We start from the raw sequence: 19406 nt of genomic DNA, 5'->3' as shown, positions 1-19406 counted from the left end.
TTCATTCTGAATCATTCTATCATTTTCTCTATCAGTACCTGGGCTATGCTGCTGACTATGTATTTTTTTTGTGCCCAAAACAAATTATTTGTATCAGTAGTAAACATTGAACTGGAACTGTGGCTGCTGCATTTCCAGTGCCCATTTGTGAAACAGGCTGATAGCGTAGACTCATCATAGACTTAGTGGATTGAGGTAGTTCCTTAGAGATTAGTTTGGGTTAGCTTCCAGTCTATAATGAAGACTAGTAGGTCTGTTGATCCTGTATTGAGAGAATGCCAGAGAACCTGATTGTGTATGCTTTGTTCTTAGCAAATTACTTATATATTTATGTAAATAGCTGCATTGTAGGAGATCAGAGAGCTTAAAATATTCCTGAAACATAGGAGGTTCTCAGGAAAATATATTGTGTTTCTTCCTTAAAATCCAACCTTAAAATGACAACCAGCATTAACATTTATTAATATCTACTTTAAAAAAAGACATTACCTTCATCCTTCCTCCTCAGATTTTTAATTTGTCAATCAGAAAAGTTAGGCCTTAGGAGTAGTCAGAGCCTTTAGGCCAGTTGCCTTTGATGCCTTTTACACTTCCCCACAGTGCAGCATTAATATGACCGTTTCTATGTGTGCATGAGATGAAAAAGATTGGGAAGCACTGCTGAAGGTAGTTGTTCTATAATGCTCCTATGAAACTGAGTCCTGGGTAAGCAGTATTTACCTGGAGCTCCATTAGTATATACTTTTATATTCTGGAGAAGTGATTTAACATCTTTGTAAAAGTGAAGTTTCTTATTCTAAATCAAAGCATATATTTTCATGTCTATTTCTTGTCAATTAACAATGACTTTTGCATTTTATATTCTCAGTGTGGTCCTCTTTGATATCTTTGTTAATATTCTCACCCATAACCTTGCGGAACCAGCTTATGAAGCAGATGTGGCACAGCTGGAGTATAAGCTGGTAGCTGGAGAACATGGTTTAATTATTCGAGTGAAAGGATTCAACCACAAACTACCTGTAAGTGCAAGTGCTGTTTTACTCATAGGGAATTTTATAATTTCATATTTATATTTGTTGTCCCTATAGCACAAAGCATAGAAGCTTGTATGGAGTGCTATACATAGAAAGAAATGTTTATTAATTAAACTAGTGGCCTGTTGCACGAAGACTCGCACAATAGGCCTTCCTTCCCCTGGCTGCTGGCACCCAGGCCTCAAGTCTTGGCTTCTCTGCTCCGGCCACAGCAGCGAGGGTTGGCTTCTCTGCTCGGGCTGCAGCAAGGCTTGGCTTCTCCGCTCTGGCTGCAGCGGAGGAGCCAAGTCTCTTTAATCTTCAGTCGTCTTCAGTCTTTGCTCTGTGCCTGCATATGCAAATTAACCACCATTTTGTTGGGTTAATTTGCATACTCATCCTGATTGGCTGGTGGGCATAGCAGAGTGACATCAATTTGCATGTTTCTCTTTTATTAGTGTAAATAATGTTTATTATTGTGTTTTTTTGGCTCTGAGAGCTACTTTAACTTTGGCCACACATAAGAGCAACAGATATTCATTCATTAGTAGCAGTGCATGCAACACTGACAGGCACTGACACATTGCCTGACATAGAGTAGAACTCAGATGTTAGTATCCTTTCTTCCTCTTATACTCTATCCCATTGTTTCAAGTATGTGTATTTTGCTTCTTATTTCTAAGTTTATGAACCTTTTAGAAACAGGATCCTGTATCCTATCAGTAGTTTGTCTTTTGGTAAGGAATGTGCTCCAGTGTTGCTTTGTCTAAAACTTCATCAGCAGAAGAAGAAATAATATGGGGTGCCAGCTAAAAGGATTAGATCATTAAATACCAGGAAAGCAATATAATGTACCCAACAACAAATTTTATATCTTGATTTTTGGGGTAGAAATCAATATAAAATAAGATATAAAACCATATATTAAGGTTTGGGGCACTTGGTTCACACACACAAAAAATCTGGAGAAAAGGACCTGGCAGAGGTTAGATCTGTGCAAAGAGGTGATAGCTTCAATATCTTAGCAATAATGCTAGTGAATAATACAGTTCTCTTTATACCCTCATCCCTGTCAGTCTCCTCAAGGGAACAAATATTGGTCTTAGGAGTATACACCATGGAGTATTTTACTTTTGTCAACCTTCAAAGGCCTATATGTAACGTAACTTAAGATCCAAGCAGATTAAAACCTAAACAGAAGAGAGCTTTTCAAAATACAGACCATAGAAAAGTATTTGAGGGTCTTTATTTTATGAAGCTTACCTAGCTTTAATATTAAAACCTGAGATAGAATATAAATATATAAAACTCGAGACCAGTTTTACCTGTAAAATGTAGATGCAAACTTTAAAAAATTTGAAAATTAAAAAAAAGTAACAAAAAGAATACGTCACTATGACCAAATGCTAGGAATGCAAAAGGTTGGTCGTTCAGTATTAGGAAGTTGATGAATAAATAACAGTTCGAATGAGAAGCACGACAGACAGACCTCAGAATTTTGTGGGTTTGGTTCTAGACCCCCGCAATCAAGCGAGTACTGCAATGGCTACTACATTAAAGTGAAAAAAAATAAAAGAAATAAATTAAATCACTTGGAAAAGTAAAAATATTTTTCTTTGCAGATGATATGGTTGTATTCTTAGAAAACCTAAGATGCCACTAAAATTATAAAAATAACTTGTGATAGGACTTGTCACAAGATCAGTATATCCAAATCAATGGCTCTTTTTCCTATAGTAGCAATAACTACTTAGAAATGGATGGAAATATTTATAATATTGAAAAAAGAAATACCTAGGAAGAAAGAAATAAAAAAAAAAATATGCCGAACTAGTCTAAAGAAAACTATAAATCTTTTTTGTTGTTGTTAATCCTCACCTGAGAACATTTTTTCTATTGATTTCGTTGTTCTTTTTTTTCTTTTTAATCCTCATCTAAGGAGTTAGAACATTTTTTCCATTGATTTTTAGAGAGAGTGGGAGGGGGGAGGGAAACAGAGGGGAGAGAGAGAAAAAGAGGGCGAGAGAGAGGAAACATCGATTAGTTGCCTCCTGCTTATGCCCCAATGGGCCAAGAATCAAGCCTGCAACTGAGGAACATGCCCTTGACTGGGAATCGAACCCAAACCCTGTGGTCTGTGGGTTAACGCTCTAACCATTGAGCACCAGCCAGGGCTCTTGATTTTTTTTCTTTTTTTAATCCTCACCTCAGGATATTTTTCCATTGATTTTTAGAGAGGGTGAAAGGGAGAGGTGGGGCCCTAACCGGTTTGGCTCAGTGGATAGAGAGTTGGCCTGTGGACTGAAGGGCCCCAGGTTTGATTTCGGTCGAGGGCATATACCTTGGTTGCGGGCACATCCCCAGTAGGGAGTGTGCAGGAGGCAGCTGATCGATGTTTCTTACTCTATCCCTCTCCCTTTCTTTCTGTGAAAAATCAATAAAATATATTTTTTAAAAAGAAAGGGAGGGGTGGACTGAGAGAGCGAGAGAAACATCAGTGTGAGAGTCATCGATTGGTTGTCTCCTGCACATGTCCCTACTTGGTCTTGGGATCAAACCAGCAACCCAGGTATGTGCCCTTGACAGGAATTGAACCCTTGACCTTTTGGTCTGTGGGCCAACACTCTAACCACTGAGAACACCAGCCAGGGCTATAGATCTTATTGAAGCATATAAAAAAGACTTTAAGGGAGAGAATTACAATGTTTCTGGATAGAACACCTTGATAGAAAGTTGTCATTACTTGAAAATTAATATGTAATAAGCAATTACTCCCAGGTAAAATCACATTTGGGGGCACTTGGGATATGGATAAAATTATTTTCAAGTTCATATGGAAGAAAGAAATATTTAAGAATACCCATGAAAATTATAAACATAGAAGAATCATTGCTCCAAATTTGACAGTTATGGAGGATTTTAGCCCCTGGAAATTGAGTCATCAGTACTTCTCTTATGTCTCCCACAATGCCAGTTACCATTTGGGTCCCTGGTAAAAACCAATGGAAAAAAAACCATCCCCACCATCCAAAAAAACGTAGTGGGTTTCCATGCTTCTCCACTTAAAGTGCCTCTTTCTTTTCTTTTTAGCTACTGTTTCAGCTCATTATTGACTACTTAGCAGAGTTTAATTCCACACCAGCTGTCTTTACAATGATAACTGAGCAGTTGAAGAAGACCTACTTTAACATCCTCATCAAGCCTGAGACTCTGGCCAAGTGGGTACACATGGGATCAGCTTTTATTTTGAAGGCCTGAAAGTATTTGCCTTCCTAGGGATCAGTTATGGGGGCTGAGGCTATATAGTTTTACTGCTAATTTTCAGACTTGTTAGAATTGTGCTCTGGTTTAGGAAACCATGCCATGGGGATTATAGGATTTCTAAATCCAGCTAAAGTAGCCATCTGTGAGTAGGACTGAAAGTAGCTCACTGTATTTAATTAGAGGCTGAAGGTTTTAGGGTGTTTTTTTCCCAAAGTATGTAAGTAAATAACAGTTAAAGAAGTTATGGCTTTGTTGTAGCTTAGAATTACCTGCTGGTGATATTTTTGTGTTGGGTACTGGGATAAATTACTTAACATATCATTTATCTGTCTAGCAATTGCAGTTTTCCAGAATTCAGCTCAAGTTCCAGAAAAGAGTTAAAAGACTTCTGGACAGTCTGTGTACTAATGCTTACACCCTCTGCTAATAAGCAGCCCCCTTCGGCCTTCCATCAGAGCCTGTAGCCTATAGGGTACCTTCAGGAGAAAGTACCCTCTTGGGGTACCCTCTGTCAGCTTGTGGAGCCTTTATGGGAGGGAGTGAAAAAGTTCCCCTCTGAGCAGGCCCAGCCCTTTGTGTACATGGTTTGCAAGCCCCCACTTTACCTCCTTGCTGGGCATCCGCAAATGGTAAACAGCACAACCTGATACAGACGTTCTGCTTTTGATAGTAAGAATGAGCCCATAAATGACCAAAATTTAAAAACAGTTAAGAGTCGGGCAGGTAATAACTAATAATCTGATTATTAAAACTAATAACCAAATATAAGTTGGAAAGGAGAGTTGTCCAGAACTGTTGAAATGTTGAGAAAATAGCCCTGTGTGTGCAGTTACTCCTGAATGCTACTTTATTAAAATGTGGTAAAATAATAATAATAATACCTTTTCATTGAAGATTCATTATGTGCTACACCTAAGAACTTTATGTACTTATTTCTCACCAAAACCCTATTATTATTTTTCTTGTTTTATAAATGAAGAAATTGAGTCACAGGTGACTTGCCCAAGATAAACAGATTAGTGTGGGGTCAGGGTCAGTCTGATTTTGGCCTACAGCTACTACCTGTACAATATTGTCACTTCAGTAATAGATATCTATAATGGTGACCTCTAGTAATTAGTAAAACGTTAGATTTTTAATCAAAATAGTAATAATTTTAAATTGGTGTGCAACTCATCTGGCAACTTATGTGAAATACTTTATTTTGCAACTGTGACAGATAAAGTGAGTTGTACCATTGAGCAAATCTGTGTAAAAATTTATGTGTGCGATTTTAAGTGCTTTTTGGTGATTGTTTCCCCATCTTAAATAGTGATAGAAATTGTTTCTCTTTTAAATATATCATCTGTAGAAATTTAACCAAATCTCTCTATACCTTCAAGATTCATATCTTACAACAAAACTTTTTTTTCTGCCCCCTGTACAGAGACGTGCGGCTTTTAATTCTGGAATATGCCCGCTGGTCTATGATTGACAAGTACCGGGCTTTGATGGATGGCCTTTCCCTTGAGTCTCTGCTGAGCTTTGTCAAAGAGTTCAAATCCCAGCTCTTTGTTGAAGGCCTGGTACAAGGAAATGTCACAAGCACAGTGAGTGTGAGGTGTTCTGTTGCTGTTGGGCAGGTCTGAATGCTTTTGTGGGCTCTGGAATTGCATTAGTTCCTCCCTGAAGCTCTGGGTTTGGCAGGCCAGCATTGTCATAGGCTATTCAGAAGGGAACCTGGCCCCTTTGATACTGGGCAAGACTTTCTTATGAAGGAGACCCCTGGCAATGGACGGGGACTTTGGATGAAATGGGTCTGGTAAATACACTAGTCTGGTATCGGTTATGTTTGTTGACAGTTATGTAGAGAAACTACAAACAGTTTAGAAATTAAAGTGGGACCTGGGGAGTGGTGAGGGATGTACACACATATAAGTAAGCAGAACTTGTATGTCAGGCTTATCCTGTAGTAAATAGAGAACCATTGAAGGGTTTAAAAGAAGGTTTGTAATTAAGAAAGACCCAGACAGCCTAGTTATGAGGCTGTTATAAAAGCTTATATGAAGTATGATTTCACTTATCTGCGGTATCTAGAGTTGTCGAAGTCATAGAAACAGCAGAATGATGGTTACCAGGGTTTGGGAGAGGTAAAAAGAGGGAATTGTTCTATGGGTGTAGAGTTAAAAAGTTTTGCAAGATGAAAAATTGTGGAGTTCCATTTCACAACACTGAATATACTTAACACTAGAGAACTGTACGTTTAAAAATGGTTAAGAAGGTAAACTTGGTTATGTGTCTTTCCACAAGCACACAAAGTGAAGTGAAAATAATGAAGCTTTAGAGGTTTGGCAAAATAAATGAGTCAGAAGTACTTAAGAAATAATGAGGTAGAGAGGATGGCCAAAACATAGTGACTGATTAGATGTGGGGGGTGAGGGAGAAGGGAAGGATCTAGGATGATGCCCAAATTTCTTGCTGACCCAGTGGGTTTGTGGAGGAGGAGGAACAATAGCAGGTTTGAGGGCATATGAGGAGTTTGTTGTGAGATTTTGAGTTGGAGATATGTGTGGGACCTTGTGACGAACAGGCCTCTTGTAGCCAAGAGTGCATCATTGATTGGGTCTCTTCCTAAACTCTTTGGCTGTTGACCATCTTCTATGGCTTCTCAGTTTCTCAGGACCGGCCCTTTGATGGAATATACATATAAATGGCCACTCTTGAGTTTGGCTGCTTCCTTCTCACTCCTCTATGTCTTTATCCCACACCCTTACCCAGCCTTAGTTTCTGTCCTGTTCACAGAAAGAAGTTTAAAAGCCTCAACTCACATAGAAGAGCAGGAACAGTTGCCTGCTTCTCTGAGCAGTGGTAGTATTGGGCAGGGCCTTTGGTCCAGAGGACTTAGTACCATGTCTTGCCCCAGGTAGAAATCACTTTAGAAATGGGCCTACCCCTCCACTAATCCCTCCTTTTGTTGCTTAAAAAAACAAGTTTTGAGAGGAGGGGATGCATTCACTTAGGATTATGCTGTTGCTCACTCTGTGCCAGGCTCCAGGTTTGTAAAGCATAGTTACAGTTGTCAGAGGGCATAGAATATTGGGGTAAACTGAACAGTTAGTTTGACCCAGTGGGGAAAGTGTCACAGTGTACAGGTAAGCACAGTGCCGAGGAATTGTTCAATTTAGAGCCACTTAGTGTTCAATGGACATATATTAAGTCAGTGAATGATGAACCCAATCAATGAATGACACCCAGCATTTTGGGTGACAGACTATATCTACTTTCCTAATGTTATCCAGGGCTTCCCAAGAGATTAGAATATGGGTATTAGTTGGTTCTGGGTGAAATTAATGTCAAGAGAGCCTAATGGAGTTATTTCTTCTCTTTTGCCTCCTAGGACTCTATGGATTTCCTGAAATATGTTATTGAGTGAGTATTAGTCTGAGTTTTCTCTTTGGGAGTTATGTGTTCTTACCAGCAGGAGGGCACTACTCAATTGTTACTAAATCACTGTGGACATAATTCTTGTGGTAGGTTTTCTTGAAGCTGGTTATATAAACAAAGCACTTCAGAAGGGATTGTGGAAAGCCTGACCTCTTTTTCAGTTTTGGGGTGGGGTAAAGGCACTGCCTCAGTGACCCACACTGATTCTTTTGCAGCAAGCTGAACTTCATGCCTCTGGAGCAGGAGATGTCTGTGCAGTTCCAGGTGGTAGAACTGCCCAGTGGTCACCACATATGCAAAGTGAGAGCTCTGAACAAGGGTGATGCCAACTCTGAAGTCACTGTGTACTACCAGGTCAGTTTGCTCCTTGCACAGCCATCCTCATGGCTAAGTACCTTTAAGGCATTAAAGCCTGGGGGAGTAGTGACCCTCTGACCTCCCAGGCCCTCTATAGTTTTGTGCTTGGGGTCATTTGTTTTCTAGAAGCAACAACAATTAAAAATTGCTCAGTAAAATGAACCCCTGTCAGTAAAATGAACCCCTTTTAAACCACAGTGCTTCATGTATTACCCAAGTACTAGTCCAGAAGACAGACGAAAGTGTGGTTGGAAATTCCCGTACATTCCACTGACAGAACCCCAAGCAATAGGAGGACATTTGTTAAAAGGATGATTTTGAAAATTAGACAAAAGTAAACATAACTATGTAATCAGTATACAGCAAACAGAATGATTATCAGAATTATAATTGAAGGTTTCAAAGCACCTGACAGATAGGATTTATCACCTCTATTTTATGAATGATGAATCTGAGGTCCAGACTCCCTTACTTCTGAGGCCATGTCAGCTGGGGCTTGAACACAAATCCTGTGTTCTTTCCACACCATTCTGGAGAGGTCAGATGGGACTTAAAGAACTTTGCAACAATCTCAGTTGGCCCATAGCCTTTGTTTAGTGCCACTCAATTCCAGGACTATGGGGACCTGTGCCTATCTACTTTGATCTCAGACTTCTCCAACTTTTATAGCTGCTATTGTGGTCCTGGGTCCCCTGCATGAGGAAGTCTCTTCTTTGCCAGGCCTTCTGAAGACCTCTGCTCTGGGCTTTGGGCGTGGCTGCATGGTCTTACTTTCTTTGTCCTTTCATTGCAGTTTTGGCCCTGAACCTGAGTTTTTCCCTAGAGGCCCAGCTTGTCCATAGAGCCAATCTCCCTTTGGCTGTAGTTACCCGAGTTTCCCCCCAGGTTTTAAACTTATTTGAAGGTGAAATGTACACCATGTCCTAGCTTCATAAATGGTATGGCCTCTCCCTGCTTAGCCTTGTCCACATTTCCAGTGCTTGACTGCTCAGAACCCAGAGTAACCTCTCCAGTTTTAGGTAGAATTTGTAAGCACCTCTGTTGAGGTACTTTCCATCAATCACTTTTTACTACCAGCTTCTAACAGACTGCTTCCTTTACAGAACCACTTCCTTCCTCACAGAGGCCATTTTGAACAGGAAATTAAATTTTGACTAGTTTTATTGCAGTCCTTCTAGAGGCAAACCAGAAATCTTATTGCTGACTAAACAGGGCTTGCAGGGAACACTCGCTTTATAAAGTCTTTTCTCTGTGAAGGGGGGAAGGGTAGAAATGAGTCTGTCAGAGGAGCCTACAAGAGCCTGACAGGGGGATGCACTAGCAAAATCACTGCTTGTTGGCCTCTTGCCCTCTTTTATTCTAACCACATTATTTTGCCAGTTTCCAGGACAGCCAGGATGTGGCATCTGCTAGGCATTTTTATCACTTGGTATGGGTGCCTAGGCATGGCTGCAAAGCTCCTGTTCACATCTTTTTCACGTGAGGAATAGGTCGTTACCCTTCATTGATACCGACATTTCTTGCTCTCCTTAGCACTTTGAACTACAGTACTTATTTTTAGATTGTGTCCTCTAGGTCCTTGGCAGGAGCTGGCAGATAGGGATTATCGGACTTCCCTCTATGCCTACCCTGCAGTTCTGTCCTAGGGCTAAGAATACAAATGAGCATGCATGAATCCTATCCTCACAGACTTTCTGACAGGAAGACAGATATATAACAAAATTGTGGAAAGTATGGCAGTAGAGGGTATGATCAACTTTCTTTGGGGGATGAAAAGAATGGGATGGACACATGAATAAATGGTTGCCAAGAATAGCTGATTAAAACACCCTGCAAGCCATTGGATTTTCAGTTGGTCTGACCAACTTCTCCTTTCAGTCAGGTACCAGGAGTTTGAAAGAATACACTCTTATGGAGCTGCTTGTGGTAAGTTGTATAAAAGAGTTAAGGAGCCCCTGACCCACAGAGGACTGACCTTTTTGCCTAGCGGTAGGGACTTAGGAATTGTCAGAGACCTATGGTTGGAAGGTGAGATGGTTATTTAGTATTCTCACCAGTATGATCATGGAGAGAGGGGACTGGGCAATTTAGGAAGAAGGCAGTAAGGGAGGCTGGACTTTGGGGGTGTATGAAACATTTGTGGGGGGGGAAGAAATGGAGGTTTCTCGGTTAGGAGGAGTTGGGCTGATGGGTAGTATGTTGAATTACAGATGCACATGGAAGAGCCTTGTTTTGACTTCCTTCGAACCAAGCAGACCCTTGGGTAAGTCTGCTGGCAAGAGCACTGAGCTCAAATAAGGGCCTGGGGCTTACTTTGCAGGCTGAAATTTCAGATATCCTGACTGAGCTGTCTCTCAGAGCTCTTTGGCCCTTCCATGTCTACTTAGAGTCATACCTACTGGTCAAAACTTCTGGAATTTGCATCTTGGACTATCATTGGGTTTTCAGTTTGGTCACATTTCAAAATTAGCAAGAGAACAAGCTAGCCTGTGGTCCTGTAACCTGAGAATGAAATAGATGTATACATCTTTCTGGATCTCGAGGTTCAGTAAAGATGTGCAGAAACCCTTCCCTCATCTCTAGTGTTTCTGAGGACAGGGCCCAGGTGACCAGCTGAGCTCATAAAACTTTTTTCTTTGGCTGTAGGTACCATGTCTACCCTACCTGTAGGAACACATCTGGGATTCTAGGATTCTCTGTCACTGTGGGGACTCAGGCAACCAAATACAAGTGAGTAAGCAAACTATTATTATTATTGGCATGGAGAGCAGGGGCTACAGATAAACCTCAGACAACTCTAAGTCACAGCCACAGGGGGTGGGGGCTGCAGAGTGATTGGTCATAGATGGCCTGATCCAGAACTGATCAATGGTTCCTATTAGGGTTTGACTCAAGTCTTGTGGTCACCGTACAGGGCTTGCCAATGTTTATGTCTTCAGGTAGATCTAAAGACAAGAAAGGCAAAGGTACTGGCCTTAATGCTAGAACCAAGGTACAAGGCCTTGTTGGTTCTCAGCTTTGGAATGGCCAAGCATAGGTCACTGCTTCAGTATGAGGATACCAGGAAAATGGGCCAGAGTTGGGGGTAGGATTCTTTCCATTCATTTCCCTCCCTCCATTTAAGGGAGTGCTGAGGAGGCCTGGGAAGAAAACACTTCAGCCTCTTTCCGAGACAGGGTTTCTAATGACTTTTGTTTTGTTTCAGCTCTGAAGTTGTTGATAAAAAGATAGAAGAGTTTCTTTCTAGCTTTGAGGAAAAGATTGAAAACCTTACTGAGGATGCATTCAACACCCAGGTGATTGAGCTGGCCTGGTCTTTTGTTTCTTGGCCCAGACAAGCCCTCAAGACAACTGGACACCAGCCTTAGCTTTGCCGGCCAGTTTTGGAACATTGTAGTCCCACCTTAACTTGACCATGTATTCTTAGCTTCGTTCCTCTGCATCATGCTATCAGGTCCTAGGACCATAGCGTGTCCATCACAAGTCACACGGGACAGGGCCTAGTATGTTCTGGAGGCACCAGTGTGATGCTATGCCTTACGACCTCTTTTTGGTAACAGGTCACAGCCCTGATCAAGCTGAAGGAGTGCGAGGATACCCACCTTGGGGAGGAGGTGGATAGGAACTGGAACGAAGTGGTGACACAGCAGTATCTCTTTGACCGCCTTGTCCATGAGGTAATAGCATGGTTCTCTGAATAAGACTGCCCTCACAGGGACTCCTGATTTGGCAGGAGTCACCATTCCAAACACATTGGTATTGGGTGGAAGAGACCCCTGGGGCGCTCACACCAGGCCTGGTTCCTTACTTGCTCATTGCTTGATTAGTTTCCAGACTGGCCTAACATCTTAGGTGGCCAAGTGCGCAGGATGCTAATCCTTACCTACAACACCCAACCAATTTGAATTAGAGCAGATTCATTTGTTTTATATATTGAGGTTCACTTTAAGATTTGTGAGCGGGGGGGAAGTGTTCTGCTATTTAAAGAAAATTTAAACCGTTGATCTTTATGAACATAGAGTTCCTCCTCCAGACAGGATTCTTCGTGTAGGTCTTTTGACAAAGTAGGAAAATCCACAAAAAAGAGCTCTGTGTGCTGCAGTCCAGTCTCTCGGATAATATAACCCTTGTGGTGAATTACCAAAGGACACTGAGGCAGAGGTTTAACAAGAAGCTCTTAAGGCACTACAGGTTTCCTGTTAGAAGCAGAGCAGATAAAGTCCTCTACCTATTTCAATAGTTACTTGTATTTTTCTCGTTAGAGTACACAGTTACTATGTACCCAAGAGTTTGGCTTAGTGTGTTACTCAGCTATAATTACAGTATCTGCTATCCTTTCTTGCTTATGAAACCTTAAAATGTGCAGCCAAAGCTCATTTTTATCCTATTCTGGAAGGTTGGGGGCAAGCCAAAACTTGATGTGCTCAGACCAAGGAAGTCTGCCAGGTGTTACGTTTAAGATCTTTCAAGAATATGTATTGCTAGTCTTTTATAGCTTTCTTTCCTATCTTTCCTTCCTCTAAAAGATTGAAGCACTGAAGTCCTTCTCAAAATCAGACCTGGTCAATTGGTTCAAGGCTCACAGAGGCCCAGGAAGTAAAATGCTTAGTGTTCATGTGAGTACGGTTGTCATGTAGCCATTATTATTCACTGAGTTTTTGCTGGTACCAGAGATCCTAACAGGTCTTTGTCTAAATCTGGTCGGCCTATTTCTCATCTCGAGCCTTTGGCTTCTTCCAGGTTGTTGGATTTGGGAAGTATGAGCTGGAAGAGGATGGCACCCCTCATGGTGAGGATTCAAACTCTTCTTGTGAACCGATGCAGCTAACCTACCTGCCAACCTCTCCTCTGCTGACAGATTCTACCATTCCCATTACTGATATCAGGGCTTTCACATCAACACTTAACCTTCTCCCCTACCACAAAATAGTCAAATAAACTGCAGTCTCGTTGGCCTGAACGAAACATTGTGTATTTAAAATGTGTATTTTATGAAGTTATACTACTATGGCCTTAGGGCCCCCATTGAATTTTTGCACTGGCATCATAGAATTTGATTTACTGCCCACCCCTTCTGTGGTGACTAACAAAACGGGTTACGGTAGCAGCTGGCAGAGAGAAATCAGCAGAGTGGCCAAAAAGCTTATAGGAGCAGTTTGAGAAGCCCTGGTACCTGGTTCTCTGATTGAGAATCCAGTTCTGTATGACAGCCCTGTGTAACCCATGTCTTATTAGTACCTAAATGTTAGGTGCTAATACTAATACCTAAATGATGTTGTTGTTTTTAATGTATTTTTAAATAAAGATAGTTCTGTATTGCCCTTCAGAATGAGGCATTTGCTGCTGTGGCATTCTTATTTCAGTGTGGGGTACAGACATAAACTTTCCCCAAACCCTCTTAGGCAAGCATGTCAAACTGAAAATGAGGCCTGTGGGCCCCGAGTTTGACATGCTTGCTCTAAGGCAGTGATTCTCAACCTTCCTAATGCTGTGACCCTTTAATACAGTTCCTCATGTTGTGGTGACCCCCCCAACCATAAAATTATTTTCATTGCTACTTCATAACTGTAATTTTGCTACTGTTATGAATCGTAATATAAATATTTGATAGGCAGGATGTATTTTCATTGTTAAAAATTGAACATAATTAAAGCATAGTGATTAATCACAAAAACAATATGTAATTATATATGTGTTTTCCGATGGTCTTAGGCGACCCATGAAAGGGTCATTCGACCCCCAAAGGGGTCGCGACCCACAGGTTGAGAACCGCTGCTCTAAGGCAATAAAATATTTTTTAATAAAATGTTAGTAGTCCTATGTCTGCAACATGAGAGTTCAATGAGGACTTGGTCAGGGGTAGAGACAGAACACCAAGTGTAAGGGAGTGGTGAGGGCCAGGATGGCCCTCCATTATTATAGGAGAGTCCTTGTGAAAAGCTAATTCCTGTATTAAAAGTTGCCAAATAATTGCCTCCAAGTTTAACCATAAAGATAATAAATGAAACACATTTAAAAAAGGTTGGAAAAAGTACTTTATGAAGCCTTCAGAAGCACTGAGTATAATTAAACTGTAACTCAGAGTTAGTTACAATTCCAAAATAAAAGTTATTGTAGGTGAGACCATGAAATTTCCTAATACTTGATTTTAATACATTGCGCTAAATTTCTAAAACAACTCAGAGGAACCAATATTTACAGATGGAGTATTTATGAAAAATCTGGCATCAGGTATATATGTGTATGTACGTGTATGTATATATATGTATATATATCCCAAGATTATATGAACTAAGAAACAGATGGTGTATTATCTCAACAGCAGTAGTAGAGTGCAGAGTTTGAGACTGGGATTTTTAAATGCTTTTCAAAGCCTTGGAAAAGGAGCAGACATGTTTTCAAAACCTGAAGTTTTTCTCAGGACTGAAGTCAAAATTGTAACTGCCACAAAAGAGGAAAAAGAGAAGCTTTTCTCGCTTTAATTGTTCATCTGCATCGGAAAGTCCAGTATCCCTGAGATAGGAACCACTGCAATAAGAAGGGAGTAAGTATGTTCTCCCAAAGGAAGACTGTTGCTTAATTATGCCTACTGCCCTGGTTATCAGGTGTAAACTTTGCATTTCCCAACCTAATGCTTGGCAGCACCAAGACGTTTCAGTAATGGTTCATCGTAAACCCAACATTCTCCATCTTCATGAAATAACTGAAAGAAAGAGGGAGAATTCAGTTACACATTTATGTACTTATATAGTATCACACTCTTTATTATTTTATGTCTGTCCCATTACACTAAATGAGTTTCATGCAGGGACCCGGGCTCATCTTGTTCATCAGCATGCTTGCTTAAAACAGTGTTTGGAACTTCAACATTCATTGAAATGAATGAATGAGTTACAGCTCAGCATACAGGAGCAGTAGCAGTTGGGAGGTTGGGGCAGGTTCCCCAGAGCAAGCTTACCCTCGTCTCCCATTGAATTTCCTTCTCCTTCCTTTCTCGGGCTTCTGCTCTTTGCCTTTCTTCAAGTCTGTGCTTGGCTTCAGTTGCTGCATCAATATCTCTGATTTTTAAGTTGAAAGTGACATCCTTCCAAAGACTAAAGAAAAAGAAGTAAAGGTGCTAAGTACTAGATGGACATAATTATGAGCAATCTTGAGAATGAAATGCCAGTCTATAGCTCCCCTTAAGTGCCATCGTTCACAGACTAAAGATTCTTAAACTGGCACCAGGGCACTGGGGTAAAGATCAGAAAAATAGACTTGGAAGATTCCAGTGCTAGTTTGTCAAAGGAGGAAAAAAAGGATGGGCAGAAAGCTGGATATATGGTAGGGACAACAGAGGAGAAAGAAAAGTGAGAACTGAGACCTAGGATTCTATTTCTGACTCTACATCTAATTAGCTATACAACTTTGGTGATGTCAGTTCACCTCTCAAGGGCTTGAGTGTCGTCCTTTATTATAAAACAAAAGGATTAGAACAGAGGAGCTGAGAAGTTCCATTTCAGAAAAGCTCCCTTGGAGAAACAGTGTAAATAGAGAATGAGAGTCAACTGCAGAGGCTTAAAGGGGTAAGCTTCCTCTCGAGGCCTGGAAGGTGATAACTGGACAGGTCTGGTCCAAACATGTTACTTTACAAGTGAAGACTCCTAGGGACTAGAAAAGTGTCCACGCCTAAGATCCCCTTGTGGTGAGTAGCAGAGCATATATTTCCATGTTTCCACTTATGTAACTCTGAGCAGATTATTAACAAGTTAGTGACAAGAAGTAGGAGTAATGATTTGTAAGGCCCCCTACCTTCACTTATGAATCCCCTAATACACTAAACAAAGAACTTTAGTGCATAATTCCTCATACCACTAAAAGATCCTGATTTTATTGGGAAAGGAAAAAATGATGTTTGAGTTTACTGGAAAACTGAATACCAAACAGGCATTAAGGAATAACTGATTTTCTTAAAGCGTGATAATGATACTTCGTGGGGGTTTTTTTGTTTTTGTTTTTTTTTCTTATGTCATTAGAGAGATATATGCTGAAATACTTAGGGATGAAAAATTTAAAAAAGTTTCTTGCAAATAAAAGACCTGAAGGTGTTTTGCTACACATTTCTCAGTTGGGACCTCACTGCCATCTCTTCTAAACCACAAAGAGGGTGGTAAGCCAACACACTCTGCGTACTTACTATGTGTCAAGTATCATAATATGCTACAAACATGTCATCTCATTTATTCCTCACAACAACTCTGAAGCGGTTCTCATTGCAGGTAAAAAGGCAGAGAGGCAAGCTTACAAGTTTTTGTTACAAAATCATAAGTGGTGGAGCTTGTATGAATCTAAGCATTCAAACTTGGTCTGTGCCCTTACACTCTGCTCTGTCTCCATAACCCAGTCCTGCAGCTCTATCTCCTTACCAGCGGGATTCATACTCATTCTGATCTTCCAACTTTCTCACTTTCTTCTTGATTATAGGCAACTTCTTGGTATCTATAAAAACTGCATTTTCCTAGGAAACAGAAGAGGTAGATATTTTATTGTTCATCCTGTTCTAAGAAGAGTCAACTCTTCCTAGAAGATTTTAATAGATGCTATAATCAAATCCCACATATTGAGAAAGACAGTGAGTTTCATCAGCAATCTTCAGCCTTAAAATATAGTTTTGTCTTAAGTCTTAGTAGAGGCTCAATTCAATAAAGATTTTCAACGTGACCAGATGCCACATTCTCAGGATGTAATCTCTTGGAGAGCTAGACCCAAAAACAACTAATACTAATGATAAGTATACTGAAGTGCTTTTTACAAATCCAAAATCCAGTTCACTGACTCCTGTTAATCCCACACCACCTTCCCTACCTTAATTAGGTACCATTTGCAAGTTCCCTGAGGGCAAGGACTATCTTACTCATTTCTGTATCCCTGGTGCCAGGCACTCAATACATTTCTTATACAAAATCAAACTGCACATAAACACAAATTAGTTCAGCATTTCATTTTATAAACCTATCACACATTCTAATGATATAGGTAACATTTACTGAGTGCTTTACTATGTGCAAAGCATTTTTTAACATACATTTTTTCTTTTTAAAAATGTTTATTAAAAATATTTTTTCAACTTGTTTACATTCAGTATTTTATTGTGCTGTATTAGTTTCAGGTGTACAGCATAAAACATACTTATTCTTGAATGTTTTGAGAGGAAAGTCAAATCATTCTACTACCTTTACTGCTGGGGAAGAGGTGGGGAAAGGAAAAGGCTTGCCCTGAAGGGATGGCATTAAAGTTGGCCTCAAGGGTTCAATTTCCAGATGAAGGAAGCCAGAGTAAAGGACAGGCTACGATTCAATGTAGCCTGAAACAAGTGGCAAAATATAGCTTCTTACCCCTGTTGCATATTTTGCATACATGACACCATTCCATTCCCCTTCAATTGAACAAAAGGACTTCTTGTCATTTGGAGAACTAAACAGAAAAGAAACATTTGCGTCAGTCTCAAGTTGAAAATTACCAAAGAATCTGGTCAGGGTGACCTACCTACACAGAGCAGAACACAGAAGAGCAACTGTGAAGTCTTTGGTAAAGCAGCTTAACAGGGACTGGATTTCCCAGTCAAAAGTAAGAACCAGATGGGCTCTGAGCTGATGATAACAGCAGACTAGGGGCAATCCCTGCCCTCAGGCTGTTCACGGCCAGTGGGGAGAAAGGACACCATAAATTTGGGGTGGTAAGTGCGGGCGGGGAGTTATGTGAGCACTGAAGTTCAAGGGCAAAACTGCTGGGATGAAGGTCAGGGAAGGTTTTGCTTATGCCAGAAACCATTCAACCTGAGGCTGAAAGGGACCTCTGCGTCAAACAGTTTGACCTCTTTACCTGACAAGGATCCCTTTCTCAAAGGTCCCAAGAGGCCTCTACTTAGACATGGTAATGACATGTATGGCAGGTATGGAATTTGGAAAGATACGCATCACAGCAAAGAACAAGTTAGGAGGGGCAAGGCAAAGGCCAGAAGGAGTCTGAGAGATCCGGAGAGAGAAGTACACAGGGTAGAGGGAGGAAGCTTTTATCACTGGACCAAAACTTAAGTTTCCTCTATGATTTAGGGGCTTTGAGGAAGGGGTACAAATGAAAAAGAAAAACCCATAGGACCCCAGGTTTAGGTCACTGTGCAGTGGTTCTCAAAGTGTGGTCTGGCAACCCCCTTGGGGTTCCCAAGATCCTCTTAGATCAAAACTACTTTTGAACACTAAGATGTTATTTGCCTTTTCCACTCTAATTTTCCCTCAAGTGTAGAGTGTTTCCCAGAGGCCATGTAATATGTAGCAACCAGTTCTCCTCAGTCATGTACCACTTGACGAAGGGATATGTTCTGAGAAATCGGTCTTTAGGCAATTTCGTTCTTGTGCAAACATGATTAGAATGCACTTACATAAGCCTAGGTGGCACAGCCTACGACACCTCGGCTGTATGGTATGGCTTATTGCTCTTAGGCTACAAGCCTGCACAGCATATTACTGCACAAAACAAAAGATTAAACCAGGGGTGGGAACTTCTTTTCTGCCAAGGGCCATTTGGATATTTATAACATCATCTGTGGGCCATACAAAATTATCAGCTTAAAAATTAGCCTGCTATTTGGTCAAACATCTAACTCACCCCTAATGCCTTGGCAGGGCCAGACCAAATGATTTCAAGGGCCTTACATGGCTCCAGGGATGGATGGTCCCCACCCCTGCCCTAGAGTATCTAACAAAATCAAGCCAAGATGTGACAGTTACTGCTTTTCCCCAGAAAGGCACACAAAAAAGAATGCGACTTCTAGACACTCAGGTGGGAGTCAGTCTACTGCATGGGCTAGCACACAGTCCTGTCTGGCCACAGTGAGTCAAGAATCCATGAGCTGGGTTTGCTAATCATCTAGGAAAGACCCCTTTCTGTTCCCCATTTGCAAGTCGGGTTTGTAGAAAGGAATTCCCACCAGTGACCTGATCATTCTGAACCTGTATTTTAGGGCTCCTTTTGAAAATGGGATTTTAAGAAGAGAAATGACACACAAGATGTGAAATACGTTTACAAAGACAGAACCATTAAAATGGTCAATTCCTAACAGACATTATCATTCAAGACAAAAGGAAAAGTATTTCAGAGAAGAGCACTCACGCAGAAAAATCAAAATACCTACAAAATCTCAGCAGTAATTCTGTGCTTCTTGCCCCCATAGAAAGGTTTCGTGTGGAAGACAATATTTGCACTATAGCCAGTTTTGGAACAATTGATATTGCATTCACCACCTAGTTCCACCCAGGGCACTGTGAGGATAGACCTGCAAAATCGAAAGTTTTCAGGTAAGGCTGACAATTC

At 40.8% G+C, this 19406-nt stretch overlaps 2 protein-coding genes across 26 annotated transcripts in view; one reads left to right on the top strand and one right to left on the bottom strand.

Moving 5' to 3' along the window:
- NRDC (nardilysin convertase) overlaps positions 1-13389 on the top strand; it is a 76663-nt gene extending 63274 nt beyond the window's left edge. For 2 of the 3 annotated variants that reach the window (XM_036348002.1, XM_036348003.1), the window contains 12 exons: positions 869-1019; positions 4104-4231; positions 5704-5866; positions 7654-7685; positions 7916-8054; positions 9936-9983; positions 10268-10320; positions 10704-10787; positions 11263-11353; positions 11618-11734; positions 12584-12673; positions 12798-13389. In XM_036348002.1, coding sequence (XP_036203895.1) covers positions 869-1019; positions 4104-4231; positions 5704-5866; positions 7654-7685; positions 7916-8054; positions 9936-9983; positions 10268-10320; positions 10704-10787; positions 11263-11353; positions 11618-11734; positions 12584-12673; positions 12798-12995 — 1294 coding nt within the window. In that variant the 3' untranslated portion in view covers positions 12996-13389. Of the gene's footprint in view, positions 1-868; positions 1020-4103; positions 4232-5703; positions 5867-7653; positions 7686-7915; positions 8055-9935; positions 9984-10267; positions 10321-10703; positions 10788-11262; positions 11354-11617; positions 11735-12583; positions 12674-12797 lie in introns of those variants that run through there. The other variant, XR_004973881.1, reaches the window with a different exon arrangement.
- A 685-nt stretch (positions 13390-14074) lies between these two features.
- Positions 14075-19406, bottom strand: part of OSBPL9 (oxysterol binding protein like 9) — a 148445-nt gene continuing 143113 nt past the window's right edge. For 19 of the 23 annotated variants that reach the window (XM_036349761.1, XM_036349760.1, XM_036349768.1 and 16 more), the window contains 5 exons: positions 19228-19368; positions 17432-17510; positions 16463-16554; positions 15016-15151; positions 14075-14760 (listed from right to left, as the gene is read on the bottom strand). In XM_036349761.1, coding sequence (XP_036205654.1) covers positions 14686-14760; positions 15016-15151; positions 16463-16554; positions 17432-17510; positions 19228-19368 — 523 coding nt within the window. In that variant the 3' untranslated portion in view covers positions 14075-14685. Of the gene's footprint in view, positions 14761-15015; positions 15152-16462; positions 16555-17431; positions 17511-19227; positions 19369-19406 lie in introns of those variants that run through there. The other 4 variants (XM_036349770.1, XM_036349772.1, XM_036349779.1 and 1 more) reach the window with 2 other exon arrangements.

Source organism: Myotis myotis, unplaced genomic scaffold (genome assembly GCF_014108235.1).
Source record: "Myotis myotis isolate mMyoMyo1 unplaced genomic scaffold, mMyoMyo1.p scaffold_m19_p_2, whole genome shotgun sequence".
In the NCBI taxonomy this organism is placed as follows: domain Eukaryota; kingdom Metazoa; phylum Chordata; class Mammalia; order Chiroptera; family Vespertilionidae; genus Myotis; species Myotis myotis.
This window is presented reverse-complemented; position numbering and strand designations above follow the sequence as displayed.